The sequence below is a fragment of the Pogona vitticeps genome, chromosome 5 (genome assembly GCF_051106095.1).
Source record: "Pogona vitticeps strain Pit_001003342236 chromosome 5, PviZW2.1, whole genome shotgun sequence".
Taxonomy (NCBI): domain Eukaryota; kingdom Metazoa; phylum Chordata; class Lepidosauria; order Squamata; family Agamidae; genus Pogona; species Pogona vitticeps.
In genome coordinates, this window is record NC_135787.1 from 119,406,383 (window position 1) to 119,424,590 (window position 18,208).

At 39.8% G+C, this 18,208-nt stretch overlaps 1 protein-coding gene across 1 annotated transcript in view; it reads left to right on the plus strand.

Moving 5' to 3' along the window:
* The window catches only part of KIF21A (kinesin family member 21A), an 88,779-nt gene that overhangs the window by 8,982 nt on the left and 61,589 nt on the right, over positions 1–18,208 (plus strand). The window contains exons 4-8 of the mRNA XM_073000631.2: positions 2,765–2,914; positions 5,982–6,116; positions 12,976–13,143; positions 15,203–15,318; positions 17,719–17,914. Coding sequence (XP_072856732.2) covers positions 2,765–2,914; positions 5,982–6,116; positions 12,976–13,143; positions 15,203–15,318; positions 17,719–17,914 — 765 coding nt within the window. The remainder of the gene's footprint in view (positions 1–2,764; positions 2,915–5,981; positions 6,117–12,975; positions 13,144–15,202; positions 15,319–17,718; positions 17,915–18,208) is intronic.

Consider the following 18,208-nt stretch of genomic DNA (forward strand, 5'->3'; position numbering starts at 1 on the left):
TGGGGTAGGCCACCTCTCCCTGCGGGATGCCTTTATGATAGGATGGACTTCACACCTGCTCTACATGTTCCCTCCCATTCCACTTCTGCAGAGAACCATTATAAAGATTCGGCAAGACAATGTAGATGCCATTCTCATAGCCCCCTGGTGGCCCCGCCAGCCATGGTTCTCCGTGTTCTGTGACAGGGCATTGGGTTACATCCGGCTGGCACCTGTTCCCTACCTGCTGACTCGGGACTAAGGCAAAATTTTCATCCAGACCTGGAGTCTTTCCACCTGACGCCGTGGAGGCTTCCCCGACTATAGCAGAGGTTCTCACTCTGGCACATAGGCGCTCCACCTCCTTTACGTACACCTACAAGTGGAAAGCTTTCTTTGCGTTTACATCAGTCTGTCACTTACCTGTCAGCCCAACATTTCTTGACACAGTCCTTCAGTTTCTTCTTCACTTGTTTCAGTGTGGTCTCTCCCACTCGACTTTAAAGGTGTTTATGGCTGCCATAGTGGCCCATCAGCCACCTTCCTCTCCTGCAGCTGCGCTGTTTCGACACCCCACCTTGAAACAGTTTTTGCGGGGGCTAAGGAACATGCACCCGGCCTACAAGCCTCTCACGCCACAGTGGTCACTCCAGCGTGTTCTCAATCGGCTTATGAAGCCTCTATTTGAACCCTTAGTTTCAGCATCAGACTGCCTTTTGACCTTAAAGACTGGCACCATGTGCTCGAGCTTTGGAAAGTTCCGTGGCAATTCTGAGCAGGTGCAGATTAATCCATTAGTATGAATTCACAGATGATGAGTTACAGGCGAGTACCCTTTTTTTTCCTGTCTACTTCTTTAGCCATAACATCTTCCTGTTACAGGCGCAAACTGTTCTTAACACTGACTATTATTGACTTGTTCTGTTATTCTCCCTTTGTTGCAGACATGCTTAGAAAGTATTTACTGGCTGAAATCCTGTTGTGCAATTCCACAAAAGGCATAACTTTTAGTGGCAAATTGCAATAAGTTAAGAAATCTCTGCAGATCTTATAAGCCCTGTCTAGATTTTAAAGTAAAATGGTTTGGAGGATGTCATTTTGTTAAAAAAAAAAAACAAAACCTCAAACAACACACACTGATAATAATTACTGATGAATGGCAGGAAGGACATGGCAATTCTTGTCAATTCTATATGAATTTCAAATGTGAGGTCAGTCCCAGATGTGGAAATTCTGAAAGCACTGTTCAGATCATACCTCTAAAAAATAACTGATTGCAATATATTTCAACAACTGCAGAGCCTTTGTTTTATTTTTTCATACATACTCATTTTCAGTAAACTGCAGAAAATACAAGGTACATGACATTTCAGAAAGTTCACTTTACATCTTTCTCTCCATGCTAAATGTGGAGACCTAATTACAATCTTGTGCAATGCAACAAGGTTCCTGTTAAATTATATTGATAATGCCTAATTGTAATATTTACATCTACTACTTTAAATTAGCATATGTAACTTTAATGCAAAAATGCCGTCCTCTTTGGTGATGTCTGTCATCTTCCTCATTCATTCATTCATTCATTCATTCATTCATTCATTCATTCATTCATTCATTCATTCATTCATGTTTTATACCACCTATCTAGCAAATTGCTACTCTGGGCAGTGTACAAAAAGTAAAGGATAATTCTTAAAAATCATAAAAACACATTCTAAGATACAAAGTTTTTTTGGGGGGGGAAGACAGGTGGCCCTTTGGGTTGTGTGGGCGGCATATAAATTAATTAATTAAATAAATAAACTGTCATGTGGCAAAGAAGAGCCCTTTTCCCTCTTCCACACATTCCTTTTTTGAATGGAGCAGTGGCCGCCCTAGTTCCATGTCTCTTTTCCCCTCAAAATATTAGCAGGGCAAAGTGTAATGCATTTGTTGGGTAGCATTTGAAATAAACTGGATCATACCAGCTTTCTGCTAGTTAATTTAGGAGTGGATGGGTTCTGGGTGGGGTGTGGAGATATGAGAACATATAGGAAATCAAGACGGAGAGAGGTAATGAGTATCGTATTTTGTGTTCCGGGTTTCATTCACAAACAGTGCAGTTGAGTAAAATGCCTAAGAAATATGAGCAGCGATATTGTTGACTGACCAGAACTGGGTGAGGGTTATTTATTTATTTCTGTTAACTAAGGAATAGCATTCAGGGCAGTTTATAAATATCACTAGAAATAAGTTAAAACAAGTGAAAAGCAAGTTGAATAATAAACCATTAAAACACCATATCAGCCCAGTGGTTCCCAAACTTTTTGGACTTGCAGCTTCCCTGATTGGCACCAGTGGTGGCAGAACAGGAGGAGCAGGAAGGGGTGTGGGGTGGAGCAGGAAGCAGAGAAGCCCGAAGGAGCTGGACCTGGACCTGGAAGAGCAGCACCCTACCATCGCTGGCTCTCGCTTTGCTCTTGGCTGGCTTGGGTGGTGCATTGGGGAGCCACAAGGGCCACGGCGCTACGGTGCATGCTTTGGGAACCTAGGCAGTGGCCCATAATCTTCGGTAAACATTTGACTGTGACAGTGGTCTGACCTTTCCATCCCCCAAAATATACACCGGCCCCTTTAGTATGGATATTTCCCCACTTCATCACAACATGGTGAAAGCATTTTGTGCAACTTAATTTACAAGTTTTATAATTGTAGATTAATCATAATTTTGAATGGTGCCTGGTCCATTTAGGCAACTTAATTGTTAACTTTTTTTGCATGTATTGTTTTTTTTCTTTTGAATTAGCTTTACAATGAAGAAGTACTTGATCTCTTTGATACAACACGTGACATTGATTCAAAGAACAAAAAGTCCAATATTAAAATCCACGAAGACTCAGCAGGTGGAATATACACAGTGGGAGTCACAACACGGAATGTGAATACAGAATCAGAGGTACGATTTGCACAAAATACGGTTTCCATCCTCACAGCTGATAAGCAGATGCTTTAAAAAAAAACATTTTAAGTGGTTTATATTCCATCTTTCTTTGAAGGCAGGAAACAGACGGCCTCCCCACCTCATTTTATCCTTGCACAGTAAAGTAGGCTGAGGATTGGTGGCTGGCTCAAGTTCACTCACGGAGCTTCATGGCTAAATTTGGGGCTTCCCTTCTCTTACAGCCCATTGGCTCTTGACCACAGAAGGTGTTTAGTGATGTTGTGGAAGAGTCAGGCAGCAGCTGCAAGGTTCCAGTCTTTCTCCTTGTTTTTGTTTTATCAATTTATATAATCTGTATTCCTTTCATGTCTGACTGGTCACTCTGTGTATGTATGTAGACGCCTGCACATTAAGCAGAGCTTAGAAAAAGTGGCTTTTCAAGAAGCTTTTTGGACTAGCTTCCAGAATTCTCGCACTTAGCATGTAGCTTTTCTAGTGTCTTGGATTTAGCAGTGCTGGGTGGCAGACTTGATATCATTGTCGATTTGCAGCATATGGGGCAGCAGGATAAGGCTAGGCCATAATGCAAAATGGCAGCACAAGAGTGAAGATGGGCAGAAGGTACAGTGTAATTCGCCTGCTTATAAATTATTAAGATAGAGGCAGCTGAAATCTCAACCTAAATTAAAGAGAAGGACAACCTTAAACTTTATTGATGATTTTTAAAAAATGCTGCAATTCTTTTATTTTTTTAAAAGAACAATTAAACTTAATTCTGGGAGTGAGTGGCTAAAGGACTTTTGCACCTCAGTTCACTTTTATTTTGTAAAGTGAAGGAGAGGTTACATGTGGAACCTTAAATTAAAATTGGATTATCTGACAATATCTATAACCAGAAATGGAAGTGAATGCTAGTTTCTGCTTGGTTAGTAAATTTCAGTGACCAATAACATAATATTTAATATAATAATAATGCTCCCCTGATGATTTGGCTTACTAACTTCCAGAGGCAGTACTCACTGTTATTGGTAAAGACTTGTGGGAGTTGTGATCCAGAAACATCTATAGAGCCATAGTTGCTCACCCTGTCATACAGAAGAGGAGAGATGAGTTAAATTGGCTTCTGGTTTTGTTCTGAGCATTTGAGATAACCAATCACCTTTCTCCCTCTTACACTGTTTCTCAGGCTCTTCCTGATGTGACATTAAGTATTCAGACCACTCTTACAAGGAACAAAAGGAGAGAGAATACAAAGGCACATGCTGCTGGCATGCCTTTAGTTACTATAACAACAGGGGCCATGGTCCATTCAGCTGGTTTGCTTTTGCAGTCCATTGATTTAGCTGAATTTCATATATTATGTGATTTATTTGGAAAGGAGTACTCCTTGTTCCAGATTTCTGTATATTTATTTATCTGTGTATTTGTCGAGGATGTGTATTTTAGAAGTCTTTTAACTCAATTTAGCACAAGAGGGCCTGGCGTGCTCTGGTCCATGGGGTCACAAAGAGTCAGATACGACTTAACGACTAAACAACAACAACAACAACATTAGAATGGGCTTATGGTTTAATCTTACAGTTTATCATGTTCAAACATGATTTGAATCACTGTGGAACCCTTTTTGAGAGAAGGGATCAGATGGATAGATAAATAAACAAATAAATGTACCTGTTTGTATTCTGATGGTATTGTTATCAACGTGTTTGCACGTGTCTGTAATTTTAGAAGAGGATATTGGGTGCAGTCACATGGGCATTTGTCCCATAGTTTTGTTGGGGTTGGAGATGGAATGGTTTGCTCCTTCTTCTGGCAACCACGTGATGCACGTGGTACTGCGAACCAGCTTGTCCTGGTTGATACCTTTTTAAGGTCCCTGTCAGAATCTACTTTTTTTTTAAATTTAGGAAGGATGACTCCATTTCCAGCAAGTGTGATTGCTGGGATTGAAGCAAAGCAGCTGCCTGCCTGTCCCTTTGTTGAAGCTGCTTAATGATTTTGAGAAATGTGAAGCTTCCTAGCCACTCACCTGCAGAAAGGAAGGGATTGGACGTTTTCTGTTTCATTTTAGTTGTTGCTGACCATATCAGCATTATCAACAACTAAATGGAAAACTTCCTCTCCCTTCTCCTCCACAGACACGTGGAAAAGAAGCTTTCAGTTTCTCAAAATTGTCAAGCAGCTAAGTGAAGGTGCAAAAGAGGACACTGGAGGAGGATTTTTGTTTTTGTTTTACTTTCTCTTTAAAGGGAAGGATGATCCGTCTAGATCACTGGTTCCCAATCTTGGGTCCCTAGATGTTCTTGGACTAAGACTCCCAGAAGCCTTCACCACTGTGCTGGCCAGGATATCTGGAAGTTGTAGTCCAAGAACATTTGGGGACCCATGACTGTGAACCACTCGTCCAGATTATGCTTAACAGAGTCACTTGAGAGGCAGTGTTGTTGATCCTTGCATGTGGATGCTAGGATCACGCTAGATGACATGCAACAACTAAAAAAAGCCCCATTTAATATGATCTAGAGCACTGGTTCCCAACCTTGGGTCTCTGGATGTTCTTGGACTGACACTCCAAAAGCCTTCACCACTACCTTTACTGGCCAGGATTTCTGGGAGTTGTAGTCCAAGAACGTCTGGGGACCCAAGACTGGGATCAATCCAGGCTGGGATAATTGGGCCATCTAGTGCCCATATTGTTCCCATTGAAATCTTTCCAAGATTTTTCCATTCATGTGATTAAAAGGTTATTGCTGAAGGAAATGCTATTTTATGTATTTCTTTTATTTTATTAAAATTTTACCCTACCCATCTAGTGGCATGCCAGTACTTTGGATGGCTTTTACACTGATAAAAATACCCATAAATACTATATACTATTTAGAAGAAAGCACTTTGAAAGTCCTTGTGCAGTGGTGTCTGTGTTTGTATGTTTTAGTTAACTTGAAAATTAAGTGAGAAAATATTATGTTTGTTTTGAGTGAAACCTTTTAAAATTCTGAGTAGTTTGACATGGGGTGTGTATCTGTGGATGTATTTTTTTTCCAAACTTAATCTCTACCATCTTTCCCCCCCATTTGTACAGATGATGCAGTGTTTGAAACTGGGAGCTTTATCTCGAACCACTGCCAGCACTCAGATGAATGTTCAGAGCTCACGTTCACATGCCATCTTCACTATCCATTTGTGTCAGACTCGAGTTTGCTCCCCAGTTGATGCAGTATGTATCTTAGATCTGTGGTGGTCTGGAAGTATGCTTGCTTTATGTAAAACTTTAAGGAGCTCCTCCCTCCGTGTTACTGGACTGATAGCACAGGCTGTCATTGCTGTATTGCTGATGTGGGAGTTGCTTCAGGCCTGTTGGTTCTTAAGATTCTGGAGTAACATGAGGTGATTCATTATGCACATCCTGCCTATGACAACATTATGTCTCTTCATACAGGTATGATGCCGGCAAAGTTGACACCTGGGCTTTTCCCATACAGTCCATGCTTTTCTGAGCTATCTTGATGACACAAGAGGGAACCGTGCTCCAGCAGAGCTCAGTACAAAAGGCCTTTCTCTATTGAGAAAGGATTTAAAACTCTAACTGAATTTAGATTAACAGCAGTGGGTAAAGTTTTTAATCTGTTGACCTGGACACTAGATTATTAGCTAATTTTAAATGACATCTTGGCAGAAAGCAGCATATTTTCCTGTCAACCATGTTTTCCCATAGATGTTTTGTTATTTACTACTTCAAAGTTCTTTTTGCAGTTAAACGTGCTTTCTCCAACCTGATACTTTCCAGCTGCCTTAGACTACAAATCTCAAAATTCAGATGTAGCCAGAGCAGGATTTATATATTTGGAGAGTGTCAGATTGCAGACACTTACTGAACAACCGGCTCATTATGCTTTATTGGTAATCTACATCTCTGTTTCCTTTATTAGTAATTTGCATCCATCAACATGGATGCTGTTCATTCACCGCTCAAACACTGTGTTCTGTTTGTCTGAATTGGAGAATGTGAATAAGGAATGATTTGTTGGTTTCAATTAGAGGGCAGTAATACACTGAAACGTTGAAGTGTAGCAAAAAGTGGCTACAGAAATCAGTTGGTAAATCAGAGAGATGGGGCATTCTTAATCAGAAATATTTTGGCTGCCTCTAAGTAATAAGCAAATCATTACTACTTTTTTCTCTAGTGAGCATTTTTCCTCAGTAGTAGATGACTGATTTTCTGTCTCCTTGATATTTAAAATCAAGAAGCATTGCTAAAAGTAAAAATCCAATGGTATCTTGCAGCAGGTATAAGAGAAGTACTTTTATACTCCTTGTGTTAGCACAGCTCTGTTGGTAAGAGCTGAGTCATGCTATATTTAAATGCCCTTGCTTGATTTTTCCGACTGGTGCTTCTGGCTTACCTGTAATTACTCTTCTCATCACTACCATCACTGCAGCCTGCCCCATGCCAATTCTCCTATCTGTACATGATCAAATAATTAGTTCATTCCAGGTTCTCTACCCGTGCTGGATTTGCATTTATTTTAATGTTCAAGTATCATGCTGTTTTTAAAATAAATAAGATTATGTAGACTTTCCCCTATTACTCCATTAGGAAAAACTTTCCTAGACTGTAACAGCCCTCGGTGATCCTACAATGTTAGTCTGATGATTAAGTATGGCAAATATTTGACTGTTACATACCCAGAAATTGTGATAAGTTCTTGCTTGGTTCAGAAAGTTACAAATATTATCTATCTGTATGTGTGCTTGTAGTCACATAAATGAAATACTTCACATCTTTTACCTCTGCAAAGAAGGCAAAGAATACTTTACACAGGTAACACTTGTAAGAATTGTCTAGCGTGAAATGAAGAAGGAGCTTCACCTAGTGATCTAATTGTTCAGTCAGTTGTTAGAACCGCTAGTAGCCACAGACAAAATTTTAAATACTGTATTTAGAATCTGCTTTACACGGTTAAAAGATTAAAACAAGCAGTAGCCTTTCTTTCTTTATTTTTAAGAAACAATTGTATTTGATTTGGAAAATTAGGCATGCTTCTTAAGATTCAAAAATACACACACATGAATTTAAGCATAAACTTAAATGTATCAATTTTGGTTTTTAATTGAATTTAAAATAAGTTCCTATTTGGAAGCAAACTGATATTTATGGGAGTAGAAGACTTCTGACTAGTATTTTATTGAATTAACAAAAATCATAAAATGCACTAAGCATGAAATACACCTGCTTCAACTATATGTGATGATGTACTCAACTATATACAGTATAATAACATGTTCAACAGAGAGTGAGATCGCCTCACTTATTCTGACAGGCGTCATATAGACATTTTACTACTTACTAGTAAGGCCTAATTACCTGGCTGGTAGCTCAATGAGTTAGGTCTCTGGCTGTGGAGCCAGTGATTGGGAGTTTGAATGCCCACTTTGTGTCCCAGTAGAACAGCCCTGTATGGGCTTGGGCAAGCTGCGAATTCCCAGGATGCTCCCAGAAGAAGGGAGTGATAAACCACTTCTGTGTACTCTTTACCTATGAAATCCTGAAAAGGATCACCGTAAGTTAGAACTGACACACACAAGCTCTATGTTGTGTCGCCCTGTATGATGACCTTTGCCGGGAGAGAGACAGGGGGAGTGTGACCCTGTTGATACTCCTGGACCTCTCAGCGGCTTTCGACACCATCGACCATGGTGTCCTTCTGGATAGGCTGGCTGGGTTAGGAGTTGGGGGCACTGTCTTACAGTGGTTCCGCTCCTTCCTAGCTGACCGTATCCAGAGGGTGGTGCTGGGGGACAGTTGCTCTGCCCCATGGCATTTATGTCATGGGGTTCCTCAGGGCTCGATACTGTCCCCCATGCTGTTTAACATCTACATGAAACCGCTGGGAGAGGTCATCAGGAGGTTTGGGCTGAGGAGTCAGCAATATGCTGACGACACTCAGCTCTACCTCTCGTTTTCCACCAATCCAGGTGAGGCGGTTTCTGTGCTGAACTCGTGTCTGGACCTGATAATGGACTGGATGAGGGTTAATAAATTGAAACTCAATCCAGACAAGACGGAAGTGCTGTTAGTGGGTGCTTCGCCGGACAGGTTGGAGGGCCACTTCCCTGTCCTGAATGGGGTTACACTCCCCCTAAGGGACAGGGTCCGCAGCCTGCGGGTGCTCCTGGACCCCAGTCTAACTCTGGAAGCTCAGGTGGACTCGGTGGCCAGGGGTGCCTTCCTTCAGCTGCGGAAATTATACCAGCTACGGCCCTACCTGGACGAGTGGAGTCTCATGACAGTTACACATGCACTGGTAACATCTCGTATTGATTATTGCAATGCGCTCTACGTGGGGCTGCCTTTGAAGACGGTCCGGCGACTGCAACTGGTTCAGAATCGAGCTGCGCGGCTGGTGAGTGGTGGGGCCGCCAGAGAGCACATCAAGCCGATTCTGTATAATTTACACTGGTTACCAGTTGCTGTCCGGGCCCAATTCAAAGTGCTTGTTTTGACATATAAAGCCCTAAACGGCTTGGGCCCTGGATACTTGAAGGACCGCCTCCTTCCATATGAGCCTACCCGGCTGTTAAGATCTAGCCAGGGGGCCCTTTTGAAAGAGCCATCCCTCAAGGAGGTAAGAGGGATGGCTTGTAGACAAAGGGCCTTCTCGGCAGCTGCCCCCAGACTATGGAACGCCCTCCCAACTGAAATTCGCCTGGCGCCGACACTGATGATATTTCGGCGCCAGGTCAAAACCTTCCTGTTCCAGAAGGCTTTTAATTGAAATAACATTAACTGTGGGTCTTAATGATGGCAATTTTAATTGTATTTTAATTGTATTTTAATTGTATTTTAATTGTATTTTAATCATTTTATTTTATTCCATTGAATTTTAATTGTTGTAAGCCGCCCAGAGACCTTTGGGTAGAGTGGGCGGCATATAAATTAAATAAATAAATAAATAAAAAATAAATAAATATGTTCTCAGAGGTTTTGGAGGTCATTGTCAAGAATTTTCCGAGTAGAAGGGAAGCTTTGTTATACCTAATTGTTTGAAGTCTTGGTCAGGCTCTTCTTTTTAAAATTTAAACTGTTTGATACTTTTTGTTTTTCAAAGATACAACTCTTCCAGTCCTCCCCAGCATTGTCTTTCTAATATCCCACTACAGATATCTAGAGCTATAGCTGATTCTATATTATTAAGGTCTTTCATGTTTATAGACATAGAAAGATAGCAAAGATTGCACGGGGTGCTAAGATGATATAGTTCTTCCGTACATCAAGGCCAGTCATAAGTAGTTGTAAGAAAGTGACCTGCATGATCCAATAATTTTTTTCTTCTGTTATTTCCTATGTCCTCTTTTTGTCCAGATCCATTATCTTCTGTCCAGCATTAAATGCATGGTGCAGAATGAAACTTTCAGTTTTGTAAAATAATGCATTTAGTTACTAAGATAGCCCTTAGGATGTACAGTCTATTTCTGTTTTCATTGTTCCAGTCCACAGATAGACATTCCAGGAGTAAGTTGTATGTTGCGAGATATAGTGATGTTTTAGTTATAAAATTAATATGTTGCCGTTTATTTTCTTTCCTAAAGGGGAGTGTTGAGCAAGACTGCAATCTGTTCTGTTCTAGAGACAGGCTGTTACTCCTTTTTCCAGCAACCACAGCATGTCAATAGCAGCCCATCCCCAGAGTGTTGCTACTTGCACCTTTCAGGCTCCCTGTCTGTGATAATCTGTTTTAGGTGTGGGTAGTATCACTCTGATTTGATGTGGTTTCAGCATGTGTGATTGCTGAGATTGAACCTGGTCCACTGGCTGGTTGTCCCTTTCCTGAAGCACTTAAGGAGGGCAAGGAGGAAAATGTTTTGCAATTCTTATTAGTTGTTTCTAATGTATCAGCAGTGCTGTGAGAGGGCTTTTTAAAAGCTCTTCCAAAGCATTACTGATGTGCTATTTCAGTTTGGAACTATTTAAAAACAGAAATGTAAAACTTCTCCTCTTCCCCTCCAAAGGTGAGTGGCAAGGAAGATTTAAAGGGAAAGCCTCCCATTTCTCATGATTTTTAATTAATTCCTTCTCTGTAGTTTGCCTAAACCGTTTAATGATCTTGAGAAATTAGAAACTTTCCATTTAAAGGGAAAGAAGGCTTGATCGTGCTAGACTGGGTCATTTGAGCTGCAGTGTGGTCAGTCCTTTCATATGGATGCAAGAATTGCCCCAAATGACCTTGAAGTAACCTCGTTTAGCATGATCTAGGCCAGTGGTCCCCACCTTGAGTAACCTCGATGTTCTTGGACTGCAGCTTCCAGAAACCCTAGGCAATACAGCTGGTGATGAAGGTTTCTGGAAATTGTAGTTCCAAAATCACCTGGGTTACCCAAGGTGGGGAACAAGGTTGTGCACAAAAGATTTCTTTGCTGAATTAATTAAATGTTCAGGGAGGAGTTTTTAATGTATGTGAGAACCACGGAGAGATGGATGAGGGCCCCCTTAGTTCAGCAGCCCATCTTGTCTCCAAGTTATTCAGTATGGAGTCTAGCTCAATTTTATAATAGAAATATAAAAATCTGCATGCCTTTCCCAAAACCTTTGTTTGGAGTACCGCACATTCTTTCCTTCTAGTAGTAGCTGGAGACACTCGTAGTTCTTTTCATTTGGAGTTTGGAGTTAAGTCTTTAAAAAACTGAAACTGATTTAAGAAAGCCTGGGTTCTCATGGAACATCCATAAATGGTTCTTTTATCTCATTGATGCTTCTAATCAGGCAGGATTTGCAGGTTTTTGAAATCACATGAAAGCCTGTTTAATGGTAAGGTAAAGATTCCCCTTGACATTTAGTCCAGTCGTGTCCGACTCTAGGCTGCGGTGCTCATACCCGTTTCCAAGCCATAGAGTTTTTCCATAGACAGGTTCCATGGTCACGTGGCCGGTGCAACTAGACGTGGAACACCGTTACCTTCCCACCGTGGTGGTACCTGTTTATCTACTTGCATTTTACATGCTTTAGAACTGCTAGGTTGGCAGGAGCTGGGACAAGTGATGGGAGCTCACTCTGTCACGTGGATTCGAACTGCTGGTCTTTTGACCTTGCAGCCCAGAGGCTTTGCGGTTTAACCCGCAGCACCACCACGTACTTATTGTTTAATTGTAGCTTGCTTTAAAATGCAGTAGAGATCTTTTTCTTGCACAGTATCTGAAAAACCAGAAAAACTAATGTTTACATGTTGTTGTCAGTATGTTGATGTATGTGAATATCATGTATATCACAAAGTGGCCAAAATCCTGTTTGTTTGTTTGTTTGTTTGTTTGTTTGTTTGTTTGTTTGTTTGTTTGTTTGTTTATAGGAGTTATATACTGTTCTATTAGTGCACATCACTATTCTGGGCAGTTTACACCTGTTGAGTAGTTACATCTATGAAAGGCAAGCTGTGCAACTCACAGTGGCTTTTTACTGTTGATTTAGGGATTTAGGGGTATGCATCAGCCTATTAGACTGGTCTGTATCTGAACGTCTAAATAGGAACTTGTTAATTAGCAGTGAGAATTTGCTGCAGATTATTCTATCTGCCCTTCACAGGAGTAATTAAGTAAGTTAAAAGGATTTTGACCAACATCTACGATGTGCATGGGCTAATCTAGTTTCTATAATTTTATTGTGACAGTTGAGATATCAAGCAATGCTACCAATGTAAAGTTTCTTCTAGCTAATTTACTACAATAGAATGCAACTGTTTAGGAAAATCTGAGGTTTTTGAATGGGACACTACTTCAGTATCTGATGTTTTTAATGGTGAACTTGTCTTAATTGGATTTGCTTATTTTCTGGATGAAATTTCACTCCTTTCCTAGTTCTCTCCTTTCTTTGCTTGGGAGGAAACAAATATCTCTCCTTTACAGACCAGTTGCTTTTCCAGCCAAATGATCTGTCCCTGGTAAGGGCATATGTGTATGATTCATTCCTGACATCCACAGCTTTCAGAATGCATTCATTACAATAAAGGAGTGTGTCTTACAAGATATTTTTAAGGAAAGCATCTTTCTCACAATGTAGCCTTATATCTTTTATTTCTACATCACAGGACAATATGACAGATAATAGAATAATATCAGAGTCATCGCAGCTGAATGAATTCGAGACCCTGACTGCAAAGTTTCACTTTGTAGATCTGGCAGGGTCTGAACGATTAAAGCGTACGGGAGCCACTGGAGAGAGGGCGAAAGAAGGCATTTCTATCAATTGTGGACTAGTAAGTCTGTAAGGAGTTACAGTTGTTTAGAAGAATTCCTGTATATATAATTAATGTGCATAAGGACTAATGCTGTGCAGTAGAAGCAGCAAGCACTGAGAACTAGGTCATGTTTGATTAACTGTTTCAGAGGTATGCAGGAAATGGAACTGGCAAGTTGCACTGCTGGTTTTAAATTTATTTTTTTTAGTACCAAAAGTAGGCCTGAAATTGTTAACTGATGGTAACACTTCTTACTAGATTAATGCCTGCTGAAGTAGGGGGTGCATATTGGATCCCTTAATTGGATTCCTTAACCCATTTTGATGGCTGGCTCGTGATACATAAGAAGGTGTTAATTAACAAAGCAAACCTTGGATGATTCTATCAAAGCTAGGCTGACTATAGCTGCTGTGAAAGATACTGTGCTTTTGTCTCAACATTTTTATATAAAATTGTTACACAATCCCTTTTGTATTTCATAGCCTTTTGCCCTTACTGTTTACATTTTTAACAGTAATGATATTACGTGTAGCTTTCTACTGACACTTCATTAAACAAAGGAGGCTTTAATCCACCGTTCATCAATATATGGGGCTCTTTATTTTGTATTTGAAAATTTTGTGGACATCCTGTTCCTGTAGTTGAAATATTGTTAAAGTCAGTTAAACAGTAGCAATTCCCTTTGCCTCCCCATTTCTGTAAAAGATCATTGTTGTACATTAGGGGTGGGGAATATAAACTCAACTCCCATCACATTTTACTGTTGGCTGCATAAGCACAAGTTCCCCAGTCATGTTTTTATAAGTAGCATAACCACATTCTAAAACATGCATTGTTGAATTGTTGAAAGCTCCTGTTCTCTCTTGCAAATGCATGATCATTCCATAGATCATGTTTATGAAAGTCTTGTGCTGAAATTTCCTGTATATAACTCTGAAATATCTTTTTAGTCTGCTTTTTTGTAAAAAGCCAGGTGCAAAGTTTGTTCCGTACACACTTTTTTGCTCTGTTCCTGGATTGCTTTCTGTGGGATATGAGCACAAAATTGTGACTTGAAGTGTTCTAATAGTTGGACTTTGCAAAGGCAGATTGGAAAGGCCAGAAGCCTGTTAGTTAATGCTTGCAGTATAACTCCATTGGCATAAATCTTAGCTGTGAGTTGCTGCAAGTTGTGAAGCAAGTTTAGGCATTTGATGTTGCATGCCAGTTTCGTGGCTGATATTCAACAACAGGTGTCTATTCTGACTTAATTTGTGGCATGTCATAGCTGAAATGTGCACCAGTGGTGTAAATGACAATATAATTTTAAATTTGATTTCCATCCAATAGATAGTACAGAATTCCCTGTTGAAAATAGCCTCTGTGTGAAATGGCCTTTTTGGTGATGTACAGTGGGGTCTTGACTTACGAACGGCTCGACATATGAACGTTTCGACTTACGAACTGCTCTCATAGGAATATATGGACTCGACTTACGAACTTAGATTCGAGTTACGAACTCTTTTTTTCCTTTTATTTAAAGCTAAGTCATCTTAGGTTAAAAGGAAAAAAGAAAAAAATATCCCCCTCTAGTGGCAGAAGGCGGAATAGCAGCTTCCCATTAGTTTCTATGGACGAAAAGAGCAGATACGGATTAAATCGTTTTCAATGCATTCCTATGGGAAATGCAGATTCGACTTAAGAATTTTTCGACCTGAGAACTGCCTTCCAATACGGATTAAGTTCGTAAGTCGAGACCCCACTGTACAGAAGGATCATGCATTTGGAAGCAGGAACAGTGAATGCAGCTGAAGCTTTGATGGTCCTAGAACTAACATTGTGAGCTGCTTATAAAAGTGAACAATAGCCTATTTTGGAGTTTGAGATTTTTTGGCAGCAAGAACTCTGCGGCAGAAAAGGACAAAATAGTATTTTGCCAAGTGCGTTGTCTCACCTACTTGAATACCATTTCTATGCATTTAAAAACTCTTGGCAGTAACATCTTAATTGTGGGAATAGTTAAACATGTTTTTTTCTTTCCAGAAAATAGGTTTTATGACATAGTTTAAGTTAAAACTTGTTTTGATGTATTCTGTAGTTGGCATTGGGCAATGTGATAAGTGCACTGGGAGATAAGAGTAAGAAGGTGACCCATGTCCCGTACAGAGATTCAAAATTAACACGACTGTTGCAAGATTCCCTTGGAGGAAACAGGTATGTGCAAAAATTTACTGAATGTGTTAAGTCAAAAATATGGTGAAAGAGCTTTTTTGCCTGATATTGCCAAGCCTAAAATGAACATAGAACATAAATAAAATTTTAGAAGGAAAAAACTATGGTACAATGAATCTCATTGCTCTATATGAGCTGAGAAGTAGTGTTGCTCCATAAATAGAAGAGAAAATGGCCACTTAACTTTTTAAAAATTTAGTGGACAAAACAGAAAATTCTTACAGTGAAAACAAAGTACAAGTAAATTATTTATTTAAAGGGACACTTTACTTTGTCCTTCAAATAGAATTTGGAGTGCATTTATTCTTTGTTTGGATAAATTATTAAACGGTGGTATTCTACAACAGGAAAGGTTTCAGAAACAGCCATCTAGGTATCATAATTGTGTAGCAGTTATACTGTAGAAATCTAATGCTTTTTTAGTTTAACAAAGTGAGAAACATGTTATATGGAGATGACAAATCTTTTGACTCCACTGCTTTGCAAAATGAAAAGGTTATCATAGGAATGCTCCTGGGATTTACGGTATATCAGTAGCAGTAGTTCCCAAACTATATTTGCCTATATTATCATTGCTGCCTCTTGCAGCACAGCCCAGACTTTTGAGGTTCAGGGCTTTTAGGAACTGCAGTCCAAAAAATAATTTATTTACTCTTACCCCCCCCCCCCCCAAGCTTCAAAAGAGGCTTTTACTGGAACAGAACATGCTTCAGGGAAGAGGAGAGGACAGGAAAGATCAATTGCTTTTCAAAGATTGATTTGTAATTTGGCAGTGGAAGTGCCTGTAGTGTAAATCACAGAAGTCAGTTGCTGCAACGAATCCTGCTTCTATGTGGTTTTGCTATATAGAAGCTGCATCCTGGGTTTTACTAATTCTGCAGTGGGCTGAACTATTGAATAGGTCAGTGGTTTAGGTATCTGACTGCCAGGCCAGAGGTTAGGAGTTCAATTCCCCACTGAGCCTCCCTTACAGGGGCTGCATTCGATGACCCATAAAGTCTCTTCCAGCTCTGCAATTCTAAGACTATATATTATTAATGAAACTTCACTTGGGTTATTCAGAGTAGAAAAACAATTGATGGTGTTTTGTTGTTGTTATGTGCCATCAAGTTGGAGCCAACTTACGGTATATGATGATCCTAATTGGGCTTTCAAGTTGAGTGAGATATTTAAGGACTGGTTTTAACAGTTCCACACCCCCATGGCTGGGCAGGGATTCAAACCCAGGGCTCCTGAGTCCTTTTCTGTTGCCCTATCTACTACAGTACACTGAGTGTATCTCAGTGATGCTATGTACAAAGCACTATATAAGCCTCTTTTTTTTTTAAAAAAATAAAATTGTGTAGATATTAAGTTTAACTAAAAATAGGAAAGTAAAATTTCAGAGATTGTAGATTGCAAGAAGCTTGTAGCATTAAATGTTACGGTTTAATAACATGGGTGGTTAAATTGCCTCACTGATTCATAATATAATTTTGTTTTAAAAGGGTAATGATGAAGAATTTTGGGAAAGATTACAAACCTTATTTTGTAGTGGTATGCACAAAAATATAGTGCAGTCTGGACAAAATAGAAAACCAGGTCGTTGTAAAAAACCAGCACAACTTGGAGAATATAAACTAAAATTAGGAAATTTGTTAGGTCGCATTGTAGTGTATTATTCCACAAAATGTGGTTTTAACATCTAATTATGGGTTATCACTTGTATACTGTGTAATTCCCACTTACACTCGGGTAATATTCTTGTGATCAGCATTTCTGATAAACATACAAAAGAAGATTGCACTGCTTTTATCCCCACTCCAGTTACTTTCTAAATTTGAACTTGTTGGTAATCAGATGATACTTTGCTAAATATGTTCCTTCGGGGCCCACTTACACATAGCTTTCCTTATTGCAGTTTCAGATGATTAAGTCTCAGCATAGACCTTCATAGTTGTGCTGAAGGCTACAACTGCCCTTCAGCAGCTTTTATAAGGGAACAAAAAAGTCAGGAGGTCAGTTTTCGTCTTCAGCCTTAAGCAGAATCATCAGCATTTACACATGTTTCTGCAACTGGTGCTGTGCAGCTATGTTTGGCATTACCCCCTTTTAAAAAATGCTGTGCAACTTGCTAAAGAGGCAGAGAGGCTTCTGGCAGTACGGTAGTTGTCGGGTAGGTGGGGTGGGGTTAATTTCTGGGCATACAGTTCCACCTGTATTGTTGTTGGGACCCATCAAAACAGTTATGTTAACCTATGAGTAAACATACGAATGCGTTGTCTTTTGTTTATATTCACCAGTTGTGAATATAACTGGTGCAGAATATAATGCAGCACTGTTCTTGCTTGTTTTTGGAGTTTATATCAAATGAAAAAAAAAAGGTCTGTGTTTCACTTGCAGCCAAACAGTCATGATAGCATGTGTAAGCCCTTCAGACAGAGATTTTATGGAAACACTGAACACTTTAAAGTATGCAAATCGGGCACGGAATATCAAGAACAAAGTGATGGTTAATCAGGACAGGGCTAGTCAGCAAATAAATGCACTGCGAAGTGAAATTACTCGGCTTCAGATGGAACTCATGGAATACAAAACGGTAAAAATCATTTGAAGTTTGTGGTGTATGTTTTCATCAGTTCTTGTGCTTCTTTTATTTCGATGTACATTGTGGCAGATAACTGCATATTGTGTGACCAGGTTGATTCGCTTTCTCTCTCTCCACCTTTTAGTAGTGCAAAATGCCATGCTTCTGTTCTTCGTAACCATACATTGGTAAAAATCTGGCTGGGGCAGTAAGATGCACAGGTCCAAACTCCCCAATTCCCTTTGCAGATGCAGTTCCTCATTACTTAATATTTCAAACCTACAGCAGATCTTTGCAAAATTTCAG